At 36.7% G+C, this 16,641-nt stretch overlaps 1 protein-coding gene across 2 annotated transcripts in view; it reads right to left on the reverse strand.

Moving 5' to 3' along the window:
- Window positions 1-13,994: 13,994 nt before the first annotated feature.
- The window catches only part of LOC131164899 (uncharacterized), a 163,993-nt gene continuing 161,346 nt past the window's right edge, over window positions 13,995-16,641 (reverse strand). For both annotated transcript variants that reach the window (XM_058122437.1, XM_058122436.1), the window contains 2 exons: window positions 14,928-15,084; window positions 13,995-14,624 (listed from right to left, as the gene is read on the reverse strand). In XM_058122437.1, coding sequence (XP_057978420.1) covers window positions 14,460-14,624; window positions 14,928-15,084 — 322 coding nt within the window. In that variant the 3' untranslated portion in view covers window positions 13,995-14,459. The remainder of the gene's footprint in view (window positions 14,625-14,927; window positions 15,085-16,641) is intronic.

Consider the following 16,641-nt stretch of genomic DNA (forward strand, 5'->3'; position numbering starts at 1 on the left):
AGGAGACTGCTCCAAAATGGCTGCCTGGGATTCATGGCTTTTGTGAAGGAAATGTCAGAAAATGAATTGAAGCTTATCAATACGCCTGTGGCACAAGAATTTATGGATGTTTTCCCAAATGAATTACCGGGTTTGCCGCCCAATCGTGAGGTAGATTTCTCTATTGATCTACTTCCAGGTACAACGCCGATTTTTAAAACACCGTACTGAATCGCGCCAGCAAAGTTGGGAGAATTGAAAGATCAGTTGCAGGATTTACTTGATAAGGGCTTCATACGACCTAGTGTATCTCTGTGGGGAGCTCCAGTACTATTCGTAAAGAAGAAGGACGGGTTTATGAGGATGTGTATAGTTACAGAGAGATTAATAAAGTAACAATTAAGAACAAGTATCCTCTACCTCGTATTGATGATTTGTTCGATCAGCTCCAGGATACACGAGTATATTCAAAAATTGACCTCAGATCAGGTTACCATCAGGTAAAGGTGAGGGCAGAGGATGTATCGAAGACATCTTTTAGGACTAGGTATGGAGATTACGAGTTTCTTATTATGCCATTTGGTTTGACAAATGCTCCTGCGATATTTATGGATTTGATGAATAGGATTTTTCATCCATATTTAGATCAGTTTGTGGTTATTTTCATTGACGATGTACTGGTCTATTCAAAGAGCTATGAGGAGCATGAGATACATTTGAGGTAGGTTTTGCAGATTCTTAGAGAGAAGAAGTTGTATGCAAAATTCAGTAAATGTGACTTCTGACTCGAAAAAGTTGTGTTTTTGGGGCATGTTATCTCAGGAGATAGAATTTCTGTAGATCCCAGTAAGATAGAGGCGGTGGTGAACTGGGCTAGACCGAGGAACGTCTAGAAGATTAGGAGTTTCTTGGGGTTAGCCGGTTATTATCGTCGTTTTGCCGAGGGGTTCTCAGCTTTTTAAGGACCTTTGACACGACTGACGAAGAAGAATTCTAGATTTGAATGGAACGACAGCTGTGAGCAGAATTTTCAGGAGCTGAAATAGAGGTTAGTTATAGCGCCGGTATTGATCATCCCGTCTGGGGGTGAGGGGTATATTATTTACAGTGATGCGTCCTTAAAGGGACTTGGCTATATGTTGATGCATCATGGTAAGGAGTGGCATATGCATCCAGAAAGTTGATAGAATACGAGAAGAACTACCCTACCTATGATCTTGAATTGGCTGTAGTGGTACACGCATTGAAAATTTGGAGGCATTACTTGTACGACGAGCAGTACGAGATTTTCTCTGACCATAAGACCTTAAAGTATTTCTTCACCTTGAAGGAATTGAATATGAGGTAGAGAAGGTGGTTAGAGTTAATTAAATATTTTGATTGTACCATCAGTTACCACCCCGGGAAAGCAAATGTGGTAGCTGATGCGTTGAGCAAGAAGACTACGAGCCCAGTGTTAGTAGCTATGGAGATCCAGCATCCGATTATTTTGGATATGGGGAGACTCGGTATAGAGTTGATGGAGAGTAATACTCCAGTATGTATCACCAGCCTAATGGTACAACCTACTCTACAGGAAAGAATTAAAGCTGCTCAGAAGGAAGATCCAGAGTTAGTAGAGGTGATGGACATAGTGCAGAGTGGTTAGGGAGAGGAATTCTGCATTTTAGATGACGAAACTTTGCAGTTCCGTTCCAGACTATGTGTTCCTGCTGATATTGACATTAGGAGGACTATTTTAGAGGAAGCTCACAGATCCTTGTATTCAATTCATCTCGGTAGTACAAAAATGTACAGGGATCTGTGAGAATTTTACTGGTGGAGTGGTATGAAGAGAGAGATTGCCGAGTATGTAGCCCAGTGCTTGATGTGCTAGCAGGTAAAAGCTGAGCACCAGAGGCCAGCGGGACAGTTGCAATTGTTATTTATCCCAGAGTGGAAGTGGGATCATATATCCATGGACTTCGTTTCGGGGTTGCCGTCGACATCGCATGACCATAATGCGATTTGGGTGATAGTAGACCGGTTGACTAAGTCCATCCATTTTCTCCCTATCAAGATTAGCTATCCCCTCAGCTGATTGGAAAAAATTTATGTCTCAGAGATAGTTCGTTCTCATGGAGTGCTAGTAGCTATAGTGTCAGATCGAGACACGCGTTTCACGTCACGGTTCTGAAAAAGCTTACAGGAAGCTTTAGGGTCTTAACTATTTTTTAGCACGACATTCCATCCTAAGTAAGACGGGCAGACTGAGAGGACGATACATATATTAGAAGATATGCTTCGAGCATGTGTTTTAGATTTTGGGAATAGTTGGACTTAGTTCATGCCACTGGTAGAGTTCACATATAATAACAGTTACCAGTCCAGTATTGGCATAGCACCATTTGAGGCACTGTACGGTAAGAGATGTCGATCTCCTTTGTATTGGGACGAGATAGGTGAGTGGCGAGTTGTGGGGCTAGAGCTGGTACGGTAGGCATACGATAAGGTTCGACTTATCAGGGAAAGAATCAGTGCAGCTCAGAGCCGACAAAAGAGTTATGCCGACCATCGCCGCAGGAATTTGGAGTTTGATATGGGTGGTCACATATTTTTTAAGATAGTTCTGTTAAAAGGAGTTATGAGGTTTGGTAAGAAAGGTAAACTTAGCCCTAGGTTTATCGATCCGTTAGAGATTTTAGAGAAAGTGGGGCCGGTGGCCTACAGGCTAACTTTACCACCTACACTCTCCAGAATACACGACGTATTCCACGTATCTATGTTGAGGAAATATGTCCCAAATCCTTCTCATATTATCAGCTTGGTGAGTTAGAGCTTAGTGATTCGTTAGTATATAAGGAGGTACTAGTGCAGATTCTGGACAAAAGGGAATAGAAACTACGTGATAAGAAAATTCCTTTGGTAAAGGTTCTATGGAGGAATCATGCAGTAGAAGAGGCTTCCTGGGAACTCGAGGAGCAGATCAGACAAAAATACCTGCAATTTTTCTAGGAAGATTAGATGTAATTAAGAAATGTAAGTAATAGGTAATGTTTCTTTTGTAGGTACATGTAAAATTCTAGTAGTAAAGGGTATTTTAGTTTTGGGGGAAATTTTCTTTTGTATATGTAATCCCCCAAGACTTGAAATGTAACCATGATATTCCTCCGCTATAAGTGAGGGTAAATAATAAAATAAGTAGATCATTTTGCCTACTAAGGGATGATGAATTATATGAATAGTAAATTTTGAGGACTAAATTTTATAAGGAGGGGAGAATGTGACAACTCGAATAAAAATGGAATTTAAATAATAAAGAGGAAGGGAAATGGAAACAGTAATAGAAGGAGGAAGTCGATTTGCATTCGTCGATGACATTGCACTTTGGAAGGAATAACCGAGGGGAATCATTAGGGCTTCGTCAACGAGGGTTTAAGAGAATTCGTCGACGAATACTAAATTTTGTTGACGAAGAAATACCGAGAGAGGTTTTGAGCCGACTGAATTTCGTCGACGAGGATTGAATTTCGTCAACGAAATTTTTAAAGGATTTGTCGACGAATTACGTGGCTCGTCAACGAATCTAGTTCTATAAATATAGAAAAATCTGGATTTTAACTTCACACTTAAGCAACACTTGCCCACTCTCTCTCCCTTTTGGTTCTCTCTCTCTCTCTCTCTCTCTCTCTCTCTCTCTCTCTCTCTCTCTCTCTCTCTCTCTCTCTTTGTTTTTAGGTCGAATTTACGTCGGATCGACAATCTGAAGCCACCACGACGCTCCTGGGGAAGTTCTCTCCAAATCTGTCGGAGCGGATCGTTGGTGAAAGCAAGTTGGAAATCATCCCTAAGTTAAGGTAAGACTTTTTAAACCAAATTTGATACTACGACAGTTATAAGAAATGATGTACGCATGAGAATACTGAAGTTTAATACTAGGAGTTTTCAGTTTTAGGGTATTCATCAGAAAATCCTACGGGGGTTAGACCGGGATATTTTTGGGGCTTTCTCAGTAGCCAGGTAAGAGAATAAACTAAAGCAGTTATTTTCCATGCAAATTACTACTATGTATGAGTAAGTTTATTTTCATAAAAACATATATTACATATGAATATTATTGAGAAAATGTATGTTATTGGGAAAATACTGCTGTTATATAGAAATGTGATTTTAGAATGAAACGTACGGATTTACTCAGCTTTGTATGGCATGAATATTATTTTTGTATGAATGTATTATGATATGGAAATTTTACGAGAAAAACATGTTTTGAAAAATCACGAAATAATGCAGTATATGATGACTTTGATTTGCATGATGATTGATTTATTTTCAGAATATTATATATGAAATGTTGGGCACGAGGCTGTAATCATGAAATGTTCGGCACGAGGCCGTAATTATGTAATTATGAAAGATGTTATAATATCATGTATTATATGTTATTAGAACCCAGATGTTAGTTTAGTTCAGTTTCAGGAGCTCGATACCGTAGCTATATAGATCATATATCTATGTTCAGACTTGTGCTAACCACCCAACGAGGGGGTGGGAGATGGACAGTCGATGTGGCTTTCAGTGTAGAGTTATAGATGTCCACCTGGCAGTCCGGACCAGGGTGTGACGGGCCCATCGTACTTACAGACACTTTTTGACTCAGCAGTGGTCAGCCAATCATTGCGGGTGCCGCCTTCGAGCTGCACAAACCGTCATGGGGGGTAATGCATGACATCAGCTAGCTATTCATCCTGAGTATGTTTTTAGTATTATCAGATATAACATACGATTTATGAATGATATAAGTTACTAGAATAGTATGAAAGTATATGATGATTCGGTATGTTTTGACATATGTTCACTGATATATGAAATGTATTGTATATGTATAACTGCATTATATATATTCACATTACCACACAGCTGTATTTAGTTTATTTTCCCTTACTAAGAAGTGTCTCACCCCCGAATATTAAATGATTTTCATGAAACCTAGAGGGAGCGGCAGGTCAAGGCCGCCGTTAAGTGGGTTTAGCTTCCCTACTAGAAGGGTAAGCGTTGCACTAGGATCAGGAGATTTTTGTTGTATGATCCTAGAATTATTTTGACTTTTTGGAGATTGTATATATATATACACAGTATTTTGATAATGTAGTAAACTCTGGTATTATGTTTTATGGTTGGATGATTGAGATTTTATGCTTACTGCTGCTTAGGTTTCCGCTGTTTATGTCAGGCTATCCCCGCTACCTACGAGGTCGGGGTGATTTTCTATTTATTATGCTACATTTTACATTAAGAAATTGAGGTCGTTACACCTTTGATGTGACTCGGCCATGCAGTCGGATCGGGTAGCTTGTGCGTGGGTAGGGCAGCCCCTCTTCCTTATTTAATTTTTCTTACCCTCTTCTTCAAGGATCCCTAGTGCACCCTCCTTGCCTTCCTTTTCTCTTCCCTCTTCTCTCTCTCTCTCTCTCTCTCTCTCTCTCTCTCTCCCCCCCCCCTCTTCTTTGCCCTCTTCTCTCTCAACCCTCTTTGTTACAGATCCCTTCCCTCTCCTACTCTCCCTTCTCAGCCTCTCTCCTTGTTCTCACCCTCTCTAATCTCTCACTCTTCCTTCCCTCTCTCCCTCAGCCTCTTACTCTCCTGTGAGCCTCCTTATGCATCACCCTGAGAAGCTCGAAGACCACTTGCTACTGAGTCCTCCTCTTTCCTCTTTGTTCCAGCCACCTCTTTTGCTGTGAACCTCCATCTCTGTTGCTCATGAAGCTTCCTGAAACCCCTAGCCAAAAGTTGCAGCCGTAAACCACCCCCCTGCTGCAACCACACCGAAGCCAACTCGAGAGGACACTCCTCTCTGTTCCAGCCACCACCCTGCTGCGAGTGGCCATCCTTCTGCTACCAGCTATTGTGCATCCCCACTACTGCTACCAGCTTCTCCAGAACACCCGAGGAGGTCCCCTGCTGTTGCTCCAGCTAGCCACTGCTCGTGAAGACTCTCGGCTGCCTGCTGCTTCTTCCCCTTGTTCATGCAACTCCAGCAACACCCTGAGCTCTCCGCTTCCTCCCATGCCTGCTACAGCCACCAAGACCAGCCACGACTATATCTCTCTCTCTCTCTCTTCTTTTCTTTTCTTTTTTTATTGTTAAGTTGAATATTGTTATCTTTTTGTTTATTGAGGTTATTTGAAAAGCTTGAATTTTGAGTATTATTTAAAGTGTTCTACTATTATTGCATTTTAATTACTTATTTATTATCTCAAGTAATTTTAGCGGTAGATTTAATCCAAGTTATTTGATTAATTAAGTTAAGTTTGGTTTGGTTCTAAAAAAAAAATATACAAAAAGAAAAAAATTATTTTTGTTTTTAGAAAATTAAATTAGTTGTTCTTTCTAAAACTTAATTTTTGTTGAAACTCGATTTAGTTTAGGGTTAAGTCTTATTAAAGTTTGTATTTTTATCGTGTCTGGTTATTGTTCAAGTCATTAAAGGTTTAATTTTGTTCGAGTTCTTGGTTGCCTTTTAATTTTGATTTTGGTTTAAGTTTTTAAATTTGTTAAAGATTCGGTTTTTATCACTTGTGTTTGTGTTTGTGTGAGTTTCATTATTGCGTGTTTTAATTACATGTTAAAGTTACCGTCTTTTCTATTCCAAAGTTTAGCACATGTTTTGATGTTTGATTGATTAGACGTAGGGTTTCCATTCTTGTTATTTAATTTAGTGCATGCTAGGATTAGGGTTTAATTTGCTTGTTAGCTTAATTTGTCAAAAGAAATCTCAACCAATCTTGAAAATTCCGAATCTGAATTGAGTTCAGTAACTTTTTATTTTTGATTGGAAAAACGTAAAATTTAAGATTAAACTGCATTCCTTGAGGAGACGATTTAGCCTTTGGACTGAATATTATACGACGTAACTCCTATACTTGGGATACCTTTCGAACTGCTCATTTTTTGAGTAAGTCAAGTTTTTGGAGCCGTTGTCGGGGAGTTCCAGTTTTAATTTCAAAATTTGTGTTTTTCCAATTATTTTTGATTTTTCATTAAATCAAAAAATCAAAAAAATCAAAAAATAAAAAAAGAAAATAAAAAATTTGAAAAATTTGTTCATACTTGTTTGCCGCCATGTTAGTGGATTTCTGCTGCCTGCATTGATGTTTGATGCCCTGGGTTCGAGATAATTTGAATAGACTGTTTAGAATTTCACAACATTAGTAGGGATACACAAAGTACAAAATTTGACTGTTCTCCTGTTAGTTTTAAGAGTGATTCTGAAATTGATTTGAGCAATTTGTTTGACCAATTCTTTGAGGAAGTCATAGTTGCACCTGCACCATGTACACTTCAGGATTTTCTACAGCCCACACGCACATCTACACCTTCATGCATTATGTTGCCACAGGATACACCGAACTTCAATCTTAAGTATGGCATGTTATCTGTGATACCACAATTTCATGGGATGGATTTTGAGAGTCCATACCAACACTTAACCGATTTTGAATTGGTCTGCACCACTTTCATTAATAGGGCTGGAACTGATGAATATATCAAACTTCCCTTGTTTCCCTTTTCTTTGAAAGATAAGGCAAAATTTTGGTTTAATTCTCTACAACCTAACTCTATTTCTAACTGGGTTGAAATGCAGTGTGAGTTCTTACATAAGTTCTTTCCTTTTTAGAGAACTCAATACCTGTAGGAGCAAATCAGTCAGTTCATGCAAAGAGATGACGAGACATTCCAGGCTTGCTGGGAGAGATTCAAGGACCTGATGAATGTCCACACCACAGATTCAAATCTTGGAGGTTAGTAAATTATTTTTATACTGCCATATAATTAAATCGAACTTTAGAATTCAAAACACATATATCATTACAGTTTATAATAAACTCACAAACATGTATATATATATATATATATATATATATATATATATATATATATATATATACATACTTATAATAGCATATCATAGATAGTATGATGTAGTTTAATAGTTTCACACTCCACACGTTCCATTCACAATTTACATTTGCTGGGATTGAGACGTTACGTCTCGCCATCCCCCAATCCAGCCATACACATCAAGCACTCGCTGAGAGGTGTTGCGTCTCGTTGTCCCTCGCAACAAACCCTCAGGCTAAGTCCCGAGAATCGGGGCATTACCTCTCGTTGTCCTCCTTTGCCTTTCTCAATAATCATCATCGGGGCATTACGTCTCGCCATCCCTCGGGACCTTTCTCAAATCATCATCAGGGCGTTACGTCTAGCCGTCCCCCAAGATCCTTTCTATAATTATCATCATCGGGGCGTTATGTCTAGCCGTCCCCTGCGATCCTTTCTGTAATTATCATCATCAGGGCGTTACGTCTCGCCGTCCCTCGGGATCTCTCTGTAATTATTATCATTAAGGCATTACGTCTCGCCTTCCCCCAGGATTTTACCCACTATTATTTCAAAAATTCTAGTATTTTCACAATTTTCATCATTTTCATAAAATTATGAAATCATTATAAACTCATATACATAGCATTTTTTTGATCTCTGTACAAAATCGTAATATGTTGTATATCATCATAGAATATTCTAATTGGTTATTTTCATGCTACACAATTTGAGTATAATTCTTAATATAATAATTACTAAGGTTTTTCTCAAATATATATTTAATACTTCAACCATAATTTTCATACCCATAACATTATTTAGAAAACCATAAACATTATTCCAATATTCACATACTATAATTTATTCAATTGAATTTCTAAAAATTTCTAACATAATTTATTCCTCTTACCTAATTTCCCAAGGAAATGCTCGCAGGGATCCTAACCAATGCTTGCAATGGCTACACAAAACCCTGTATTTCACAACCCTAACTCCATCATTTCAACCCCAGAATACCTACATCCTAACATTCCCCAGTCCACACAAATTAAATAATTAATTAATATTAAAAACAACTCCCTTACCCTGGTTTTGGGGTGGTGCCCAGGAACCCCAAATTATGATTCCGTTTCAATTAATTTGGAGAGAATCGCCCCTGGAACCTCATGGTGACGTCTGATTGTCGAATCGATATGATTTTAAGGGAGAAATTGAAGGGAGAAGGAGGAGGAGCCAAAGCCCTTAGAGAGAGAAAGAGAGAGGAGAGTGATTCTTCTGCAAGAAATGAATTTAAGCCTTTTTATAGGCTGCTGGTCCACGTGTACTCGTCGACGAGAATAGATGATTCGTTGACGAGTCAAAGGACTCTCGTCAATGAGAATAATGAGTTCGCCGATGAGTCTTTTAAAATTTGAAATTTCCTGACTCTAGGGATCTCCTCGTCGACGAGCATAGGGCACTCGTCGACAAGTCCCTGCTGTATTTAGTTTATGAACAGGTTCATATTTTAGCACACACATAAGGATTAAGAGAAATGGAAGCCAACACGGATTTTAATGCAGATACACCTGACATACTCCGTGAAGTGAAGAGCAAAAGATCAAGAAGAAGACATTTAATTTTATTGTATTTCATTTAGTTTAAATTTTGGTCTATAATCATGCATGACATGCATGATATGGATGATAAGCTCAGGATGGCTGTAGACTGACCCTAGGGACCGACACTTCTCACAGAAACTCTTTTCTTAAATAGCTAATTGGTTAGGGTCAAAGATTAGGGCTAATTAAAAGTCTCGGTCAGCGGAACCCTTAAACTAAAATGTCATAAGCTTGTTCACTAGTGTTTAAAAAGCAAAGGGACTTAACAGGACATAAATGCTCATTTTTAAGTAGCTTCGGTTAACCGACCGATTTGCGTTATAAACACTTCGGTCGACCGAACCTGGCTGAAGTCAATATATTGACCAAGCCTTAGTTGACCGACCACTAGATGTTTTAAATGTATTGGTCAACCGAACCGACCATAAGTCAACATGTTGCCTTCACTCGGTCGACCATTCTATTTTGAACGCATCATCCTCGGTTGACCGAACCATAAAGTGTCTGACACCCCAATTGCTCATTCGACCAAATGTGTAGTTCATTTTAGTCTAGGTCGACCGAACTTAGATGAGTAGCCGACCGTCCCTTGTCTTGCCAACTGAACCCACAAAGGGTTCAAAATCGTCTTGAGTTGGTCAACCAAATCCATAGTTCAAATTTGCCTTGGTTGACCAAACTTAGTAATGTGGTCGATTGAACCTTAAACACGGTCGACCGAACCTCAAGTCAGCCATTTTTTTAAATTCTTAAACACACTTAAAAATTAATTAATCTTTTCTAAAAATTCCCAACGGTTATATTTTTGCTCAACTTTATATATACCCCCTTATTACTTATAATTAGCAAGTTGATTAGCCCAAAAACTCTTGCAAATTTTATACTCAACATATACTCTCTTTATTATTTCTTTTGTTAAATCTTTCAAGAGAGCTTTGCTTTAAACATCTTTTGGGCTTTTGTTTTACAAATCTAAATCGTTTTTACTTTCATTTTGTATATATTTTTTATATCTTATTTTGAGAGTAGTACCTTAGTTTCTCCCACATATTTCATTTGATAAATATTCTTGAAAGTTAATATTATTTGCTTGTGAATCTTGCACATCCATTGCAAGATTAAAAGACACATTTGCTTATGCTTGTAAAAATATTTTTGAGTTATAAACCCTAGATTCTCTAGCACCTTATTTAGAAAAATATTTTTTGAGAAATTTCTTATTTGGGCACAAAATCTTTGAGCACTCACCATACACATTTTTATTCAAAGATTATTTTTATGAAAGTCACATCCTCACATTGAGCTTATTTGCATATCATACGTGAGTGTATTTGTACTTATTGTTGTACACATATGCTTGTAGTACACATATGCTTGTAGTAGAAGCATTTCCATGTACACAAAAATTATTTGAATATCTGTTGTATTCCCAACGGGTGGTCGAAAGAGGGAGATTAGCTCTGTGAATAGTCCCGAATTGTTTAGACTCGGTTAGATGAGCACCGGACTGGTTCAAACCTGGTTAAGAGAACTAGGTGCACCATCCCGTTAAGGTGTTATATAGGTTGGGGTTAGTCCTATAAATCTAACCTAGGGTATTCCTTTACCTAGTAAGGAGAGGGAGGTTGTAAACGGTGTCGCTCCACCCACAAGTAAGCAAATTTAGTGAATTCTCTTACTTGTGAGCTTGAGGTGGGGACGTAGGCAATATTGGCCGAACCCCGATAACATATCGTGTGTACACTTTATATTTTCGTAATTAATTTTCCGCACCTATATGTTATTGTTTACTGTTTTGATTATTTTACATATCCACTTTGAATGATTGTGAATTACTGAGCCTACTTACTTGCTTTGATTATTTGCTCAGTTAAATTCTTGTGGGTATTGCAATCTGTTTAGAAAGACCTTAGGTTGCGAAATACTACTGATATCTGGTTTAACGTAGAAAGAAATTTTAAAATTTAAATTCACCCTCCTCTCTTAGGAATGCACCAATTTCAACAGAGGTATGTCCACGAGCACGGTGGTCCAGATCCACTATCACTTAAATTATACAAAATGGGTACAAAAGGCACAAGCCTTACAAATACACAAAAGTATATAACAAATGCAGTAGGATGAAAACGTCTCACCAAAAATTCCAATATGCTGATAATAATACAACTGCCGGAGTCGCTCGAAAAGAGAGAGCAGCAACCAGCAACGGAGAAGACGACTGATTGGCTCTAGACGTGAGCAGCTACTGAGGTGTTGTATCAGGAAAAACACAGAACAGAGAGAGCCCACTGCTGTATGGAAAATCAGAGAATGGAGATCAAAATTGGGGAGAAGTCAGGGAACAACTGGGCATGCTTCTTGAGAAACCAAAACACCAATGAAAAATTTGACCCACATTTAATGCATGGGAGGGAAACCCAACATAAATGAACAAAAATTTAAGGATTTTTGGGGGGCTATCATATTATTAGTTTACCAAACTTCTACTGGGTTTTGCTTGAAAATATTTCAAATTTCAAATTCCATTTTAAGAAATTTTATTTCTACCATACCAATTTCATTCTTATTGCGTCACGTTGTATAAACAAAAGGTAATATTAGATAATTCTCAGTTCATAAATCTTGTGTATGGTACCTTTCCACAATTTGATTAATCGAGTAAATAATAATTTGCGAATGACATTTTGTATTCGTATAATATTTTAAGTTCCATTTTCATCAAGAATTTGTTTGAAAAAATAAAAAAATAAATAAAATTTAATTTCTATTGTATTTTCTCTACATATAAAGTAATATTTTAAAAATATAAAAGTATTGTAATATGATCAAAATTTAAAATTACTAATATGTAAAATTAAAATTTTGCTCTTCAATTTGTTTCCCTAATAATTAAATATGAAGATAGATTTTTTTAATATTTTTTTTCTAAAAAAATTATTTTTTTCAAGTTTAAATGGAGCGTTAAATTGCAACTTGCGTGGAAAAAGTTTTTTTCACTCATTTTTTCATAGATTAAATATCAAGACCAACCAAAGTTGTACCCGAAAATTTTCAAACAAGAATCTTGACTCCTTCGGCCTCTACTATGGTTTCTATTAAATAGAGGTTTCGTGGAATTTTGACGGTCACTTTAATAAAGTACACAACATTACTCCCTCCGACGCCCAAAACAATTTCCTTTTATTATATGTCAAATAAATTCTCCCTCAACTTTTCACTTATTAAATATCTTTGTATAAATATTAGTGTTTTTTTTTTGGGTTTAAAATTTTTAAACATGCACAAACACTAGTTGAAAAGTAAAACCCTAAAGGTAATGTGTGTCTATATATATATATATATATATATATATATATATATATATATATTTTGAAGATTGAGATTGCTATAAAAATTATGTTGATGCGTGTGAAAACGGAGTTGATAGACAGAAAGAGCTAATTTTGAGATGGTGTTGTTAATTAAATTATGTTGAAATGTGTGGCTAGTGAAGGATGAGTGGAGTGTATATACATGGTAAGACTCAGAGATGTAATGACTAAAAAATTTTATGTTAAAAGTTAATGCTCAATTGTTAATCTTGAATTCACCTGTGCAAATTCTCTTGCATTGTCAAAAAGTGTTATCATAGTTGATGGGTCGAATTAAGCTCATGTGTTTGCGTATGTGATCGCACGAAACGTGTAGAAGAGAAGCGTTAGATCCTACATCCAACTTACTATGATTGGTCTCCCATAATTTCTTACCTTTTCTATGATCAAGTACTGACTTGTGCTTAGTTATATGACACTGAGCACAAGGAGAATGTTAACAATTTGACTTTCGAATTTGTTTCACATTGAAAATTTGAATGGAGAATGAGAGACTTTCATACATGATTTAGCCCGTGAGTTAGTGACTTAAGCTTTTCGATTCAAATTGACGCTTACCCATATTTACTTGTAACCATCCCCTAGTACCAACAAGATTGAATAGCTTGTTGAAAAAGACTACCTTCTTACCTTTTTAAAGTTTCAAATTTGTAACTTACAAATGTTTTCTGAAGAGATTAGAATCTAACTTCAAGCTAAAATATTCATTTAACCAAACATACTACATCCAATTTTAATTTTTGAAAATAAAAATATAACCAAAAACAGGGACATAAATAATGGATTACTTGGTTTTGACTTGACTCTTGTAACTATAAAGAAGGCTATCAGATATGATGCTGTAGTAGCCTTAGGCACATTCTGTGATTTTTTTTTTTTTAACTTTTTTTTTTGCCCATATTGTTTCCCAGGTCTTCTCCCGGTAAGACCCCCCTCCCAAAATTATTTAAAAAAAAAAAAAAAGAACTTCAAGAGCTTAACAGTTGGGCCATGTTTGGTTTTCGAAATGAAAAGAAAAATTTAAGACACAATTTGAGTGAAAAATTCAATCTCCAAATGAGATTGTTAAATTGCCATTCACAGTTGACAACCATTACTTTGCTCAATTGCAGATGGTGAGAGATGCTGCTGACTATTTAGCGAATACAAATGTAGTGGGTGTAATACACATTACTCATAACATGCATAATATTTGACTAAAAGCCTGAATGAACATGCACACCTGCCTGTATGCTGCATTATTATCATTTGTAGTTTTGGAACAAACTTCATGCACAGATGAGGAAAATCTCTCTCTCTCTCTCTCTCTCTCTCTCTCTCTCTCTCTATATATATATATATATATATATATATATATATATATATATATATACAGAAGCAGCTCATTGATCAAATCAGTGACTTACCTATGGCTTCCCCAAAACTGTGAAACACATGATGTTAGATGACTCAAAAGACTGTTTTTTCTTTCCTGTTTCTGGTCCAATGCAAGCTTTTTTACACGAACAGTATCTGTTCGTCCCACAAGCCATCTTTCTTTGTTTAAAAGGGGGGAGGTTTTAGCAGATTCAACCACAGTGCATATATGGCAACAACCTGGATGCTGCAACTCGGAGCATGCACCATCTGCCTTCAAATATAAAAGCTATTGGGATCTTTGCTGTCGAGTATATTCCCAGAGAGCAATGGCCCCGCTAACATGAACATTAAGTGACCTTACAACTCCTAACTGTGGAATCTCAATGCAAGCATCCAGAATATGGATTATATCCACTGGTATTCCCTCTTTCTCACGCCCAAGCACAAGGACCTGGAAAAACAACAAGTAAATAAATATTCAAAAAAATAAATATTTGATGCAACTAGCAAGCTGCTAGGGCAGCCCCTAGAGGCCACTCAACTGAGGATAAGCTAATTTTCTTTGAAAAAATTGATCAAAATTGGTAAAAGGCAGCTTCTTGTGTATTGGACTAAAACAATAAGCACAAATATAAATGGGAATGTCCAAATGCCAACCTTCCCCCCTAATTAAACATAAAACAAACTGAAGTGTGAGAGATATAAACAAAAGGCAGTCAACAAAAATGCGGGAACACTTTCAATCACGGCTTACCGTCTTTTTGGGAAAGATATACCGGTCAAGAGGTATACTATTTGCGGTTTGCTCCAATCCCAAGATGGAGAAACCTTCTCTCTTCTTTTTCTCCAGGAAAACTTTCAGTGTGTTTACAGGGACTTCTATTATGGGAACCCACTTCTCTGCAGTCACACTAGGAAATGAAACAGCATGTAAATGAACAGGCAAACAATACAGTAAAAGGAGATGGACTCTAAAATTACTTTGCAATATGAAGAAAAATCCAAAATATAACAAAAGGTTAAATGAAAAAAGATAACTGCAACGCAATATAAATGTCTTATGAAACACTGCGATATGGAAACAGACTTAATTGTGATTTCAGGCAAGGGCTCTGCAGCTCAACCTGAGATAACTTGTTCTACACAACAAACTCAACAATGAAACAGTTCCAAGTTTTATAAAACAGAAGTTAAAAGAATCCCTTTCAATGAACATGTGGACAACAATGCCAAATTGACTCGTTTCATTTTCACAGAAAACTGCAACAGAAAAAATTAGATAAATTCAAACTCCGTTCATTGGGAAATTACGACAAAACAATAATGACTGTCACAAGAAAGATATTTTTTGAATATTTAACTCAACTGAAGTAACAAACCATGCTATGACTAGGGGATTTGTTATAGGCTGTTGTTCCGCTAAACAGCTCTAACTAGGGCCATATATTTGATTAATTGATAATTAACATATCTCCACTTAATACCTCAACATGGACTTGAGAATTCATCATATCAGTCACAATACCATTAGCTTTATTAATATCCTCCTCAATTTGAGTATCTTCCTGTGACTCTAAAACTTGAGAATCAATGTCAGATTTTGTTGCTTGGCGAAGGTGGACAAGACGATCATGGTTGTGGTTTGCTGACACATTAATTACTCACAATAATCAAGCTGCTCTAGTTCATGAAGCATTATTGCCTTCATATGCAGGTTAGACAGAAGAATGTGGTTTTGGGATTGGAGGGAGAGGAAGATGTCCACACTTGTGCACACCAACCTTAAATCGATTAAATGAACAGTATCAGCAACACTTGCAGTCTTCAAGAACAGGCACTGATTTGAGGATTAAGCTGCTGTTGTGCCTAGAAATTGTCTCATTTGACTCAAAAATATTTTCTTTATAGTTTCTTATTTTTGTGATTGTGTTATTAATATAAGATAATCAAGAGATTAATAGCACTAATTGAGTTAGATATCATGGATCTATTATGCAAGCGGAAGGGGGAATCGAAGAAAACGTAGTACATAGAGTTAAAACAGGTAGAGTAAAATGGAAGAGTGTGTCATGTATGTTGTGTAATCGCAAAATACTCTTAAAATTAAAAAGAAAGTTTTATAAGAAGATTACAAGGCTGGCTAAACTTTATGGTTTAGAATGTTGGGCAATTAAGAAATAATATGTACAAAAAGTTAAAGTTGCTGAAATGCGAAGTTAAGGTGGATGAATGGTATAACATTAAAAGATAAAGAAAAAAATGAGCATATACGCAATAATTTAGGCATAGCACTGATTGAAGACAAGATAAGGGAAGAGCGGCTTAGATGGTTTGGGCATTTGAAACACAGACCTAGTAGAGCACCCGTGATGAGGAGTGAGTTAGTTATTGTTTTCAGCATGAAATAGGGATAGGCTTAAAATAACTTGGAATGAGGTAGTGAGGAAGGATTTAATATCCCTTAATTT

This window comes from Malania oleifera, chromosome 9, assembly GCF_029873635.1.
Source record: "Malania oleifera isolate guangnan ecotype guangnan chromosome 9, ASM2987363v1, whole genome shotgun sequence".
Taxonomy (NCBI): Eukaryota; Viridiplantae; Streptophyta; class Magnoliopsida; order Santalales; family Ximeniaceae; genus Malania; species Malania oleifera.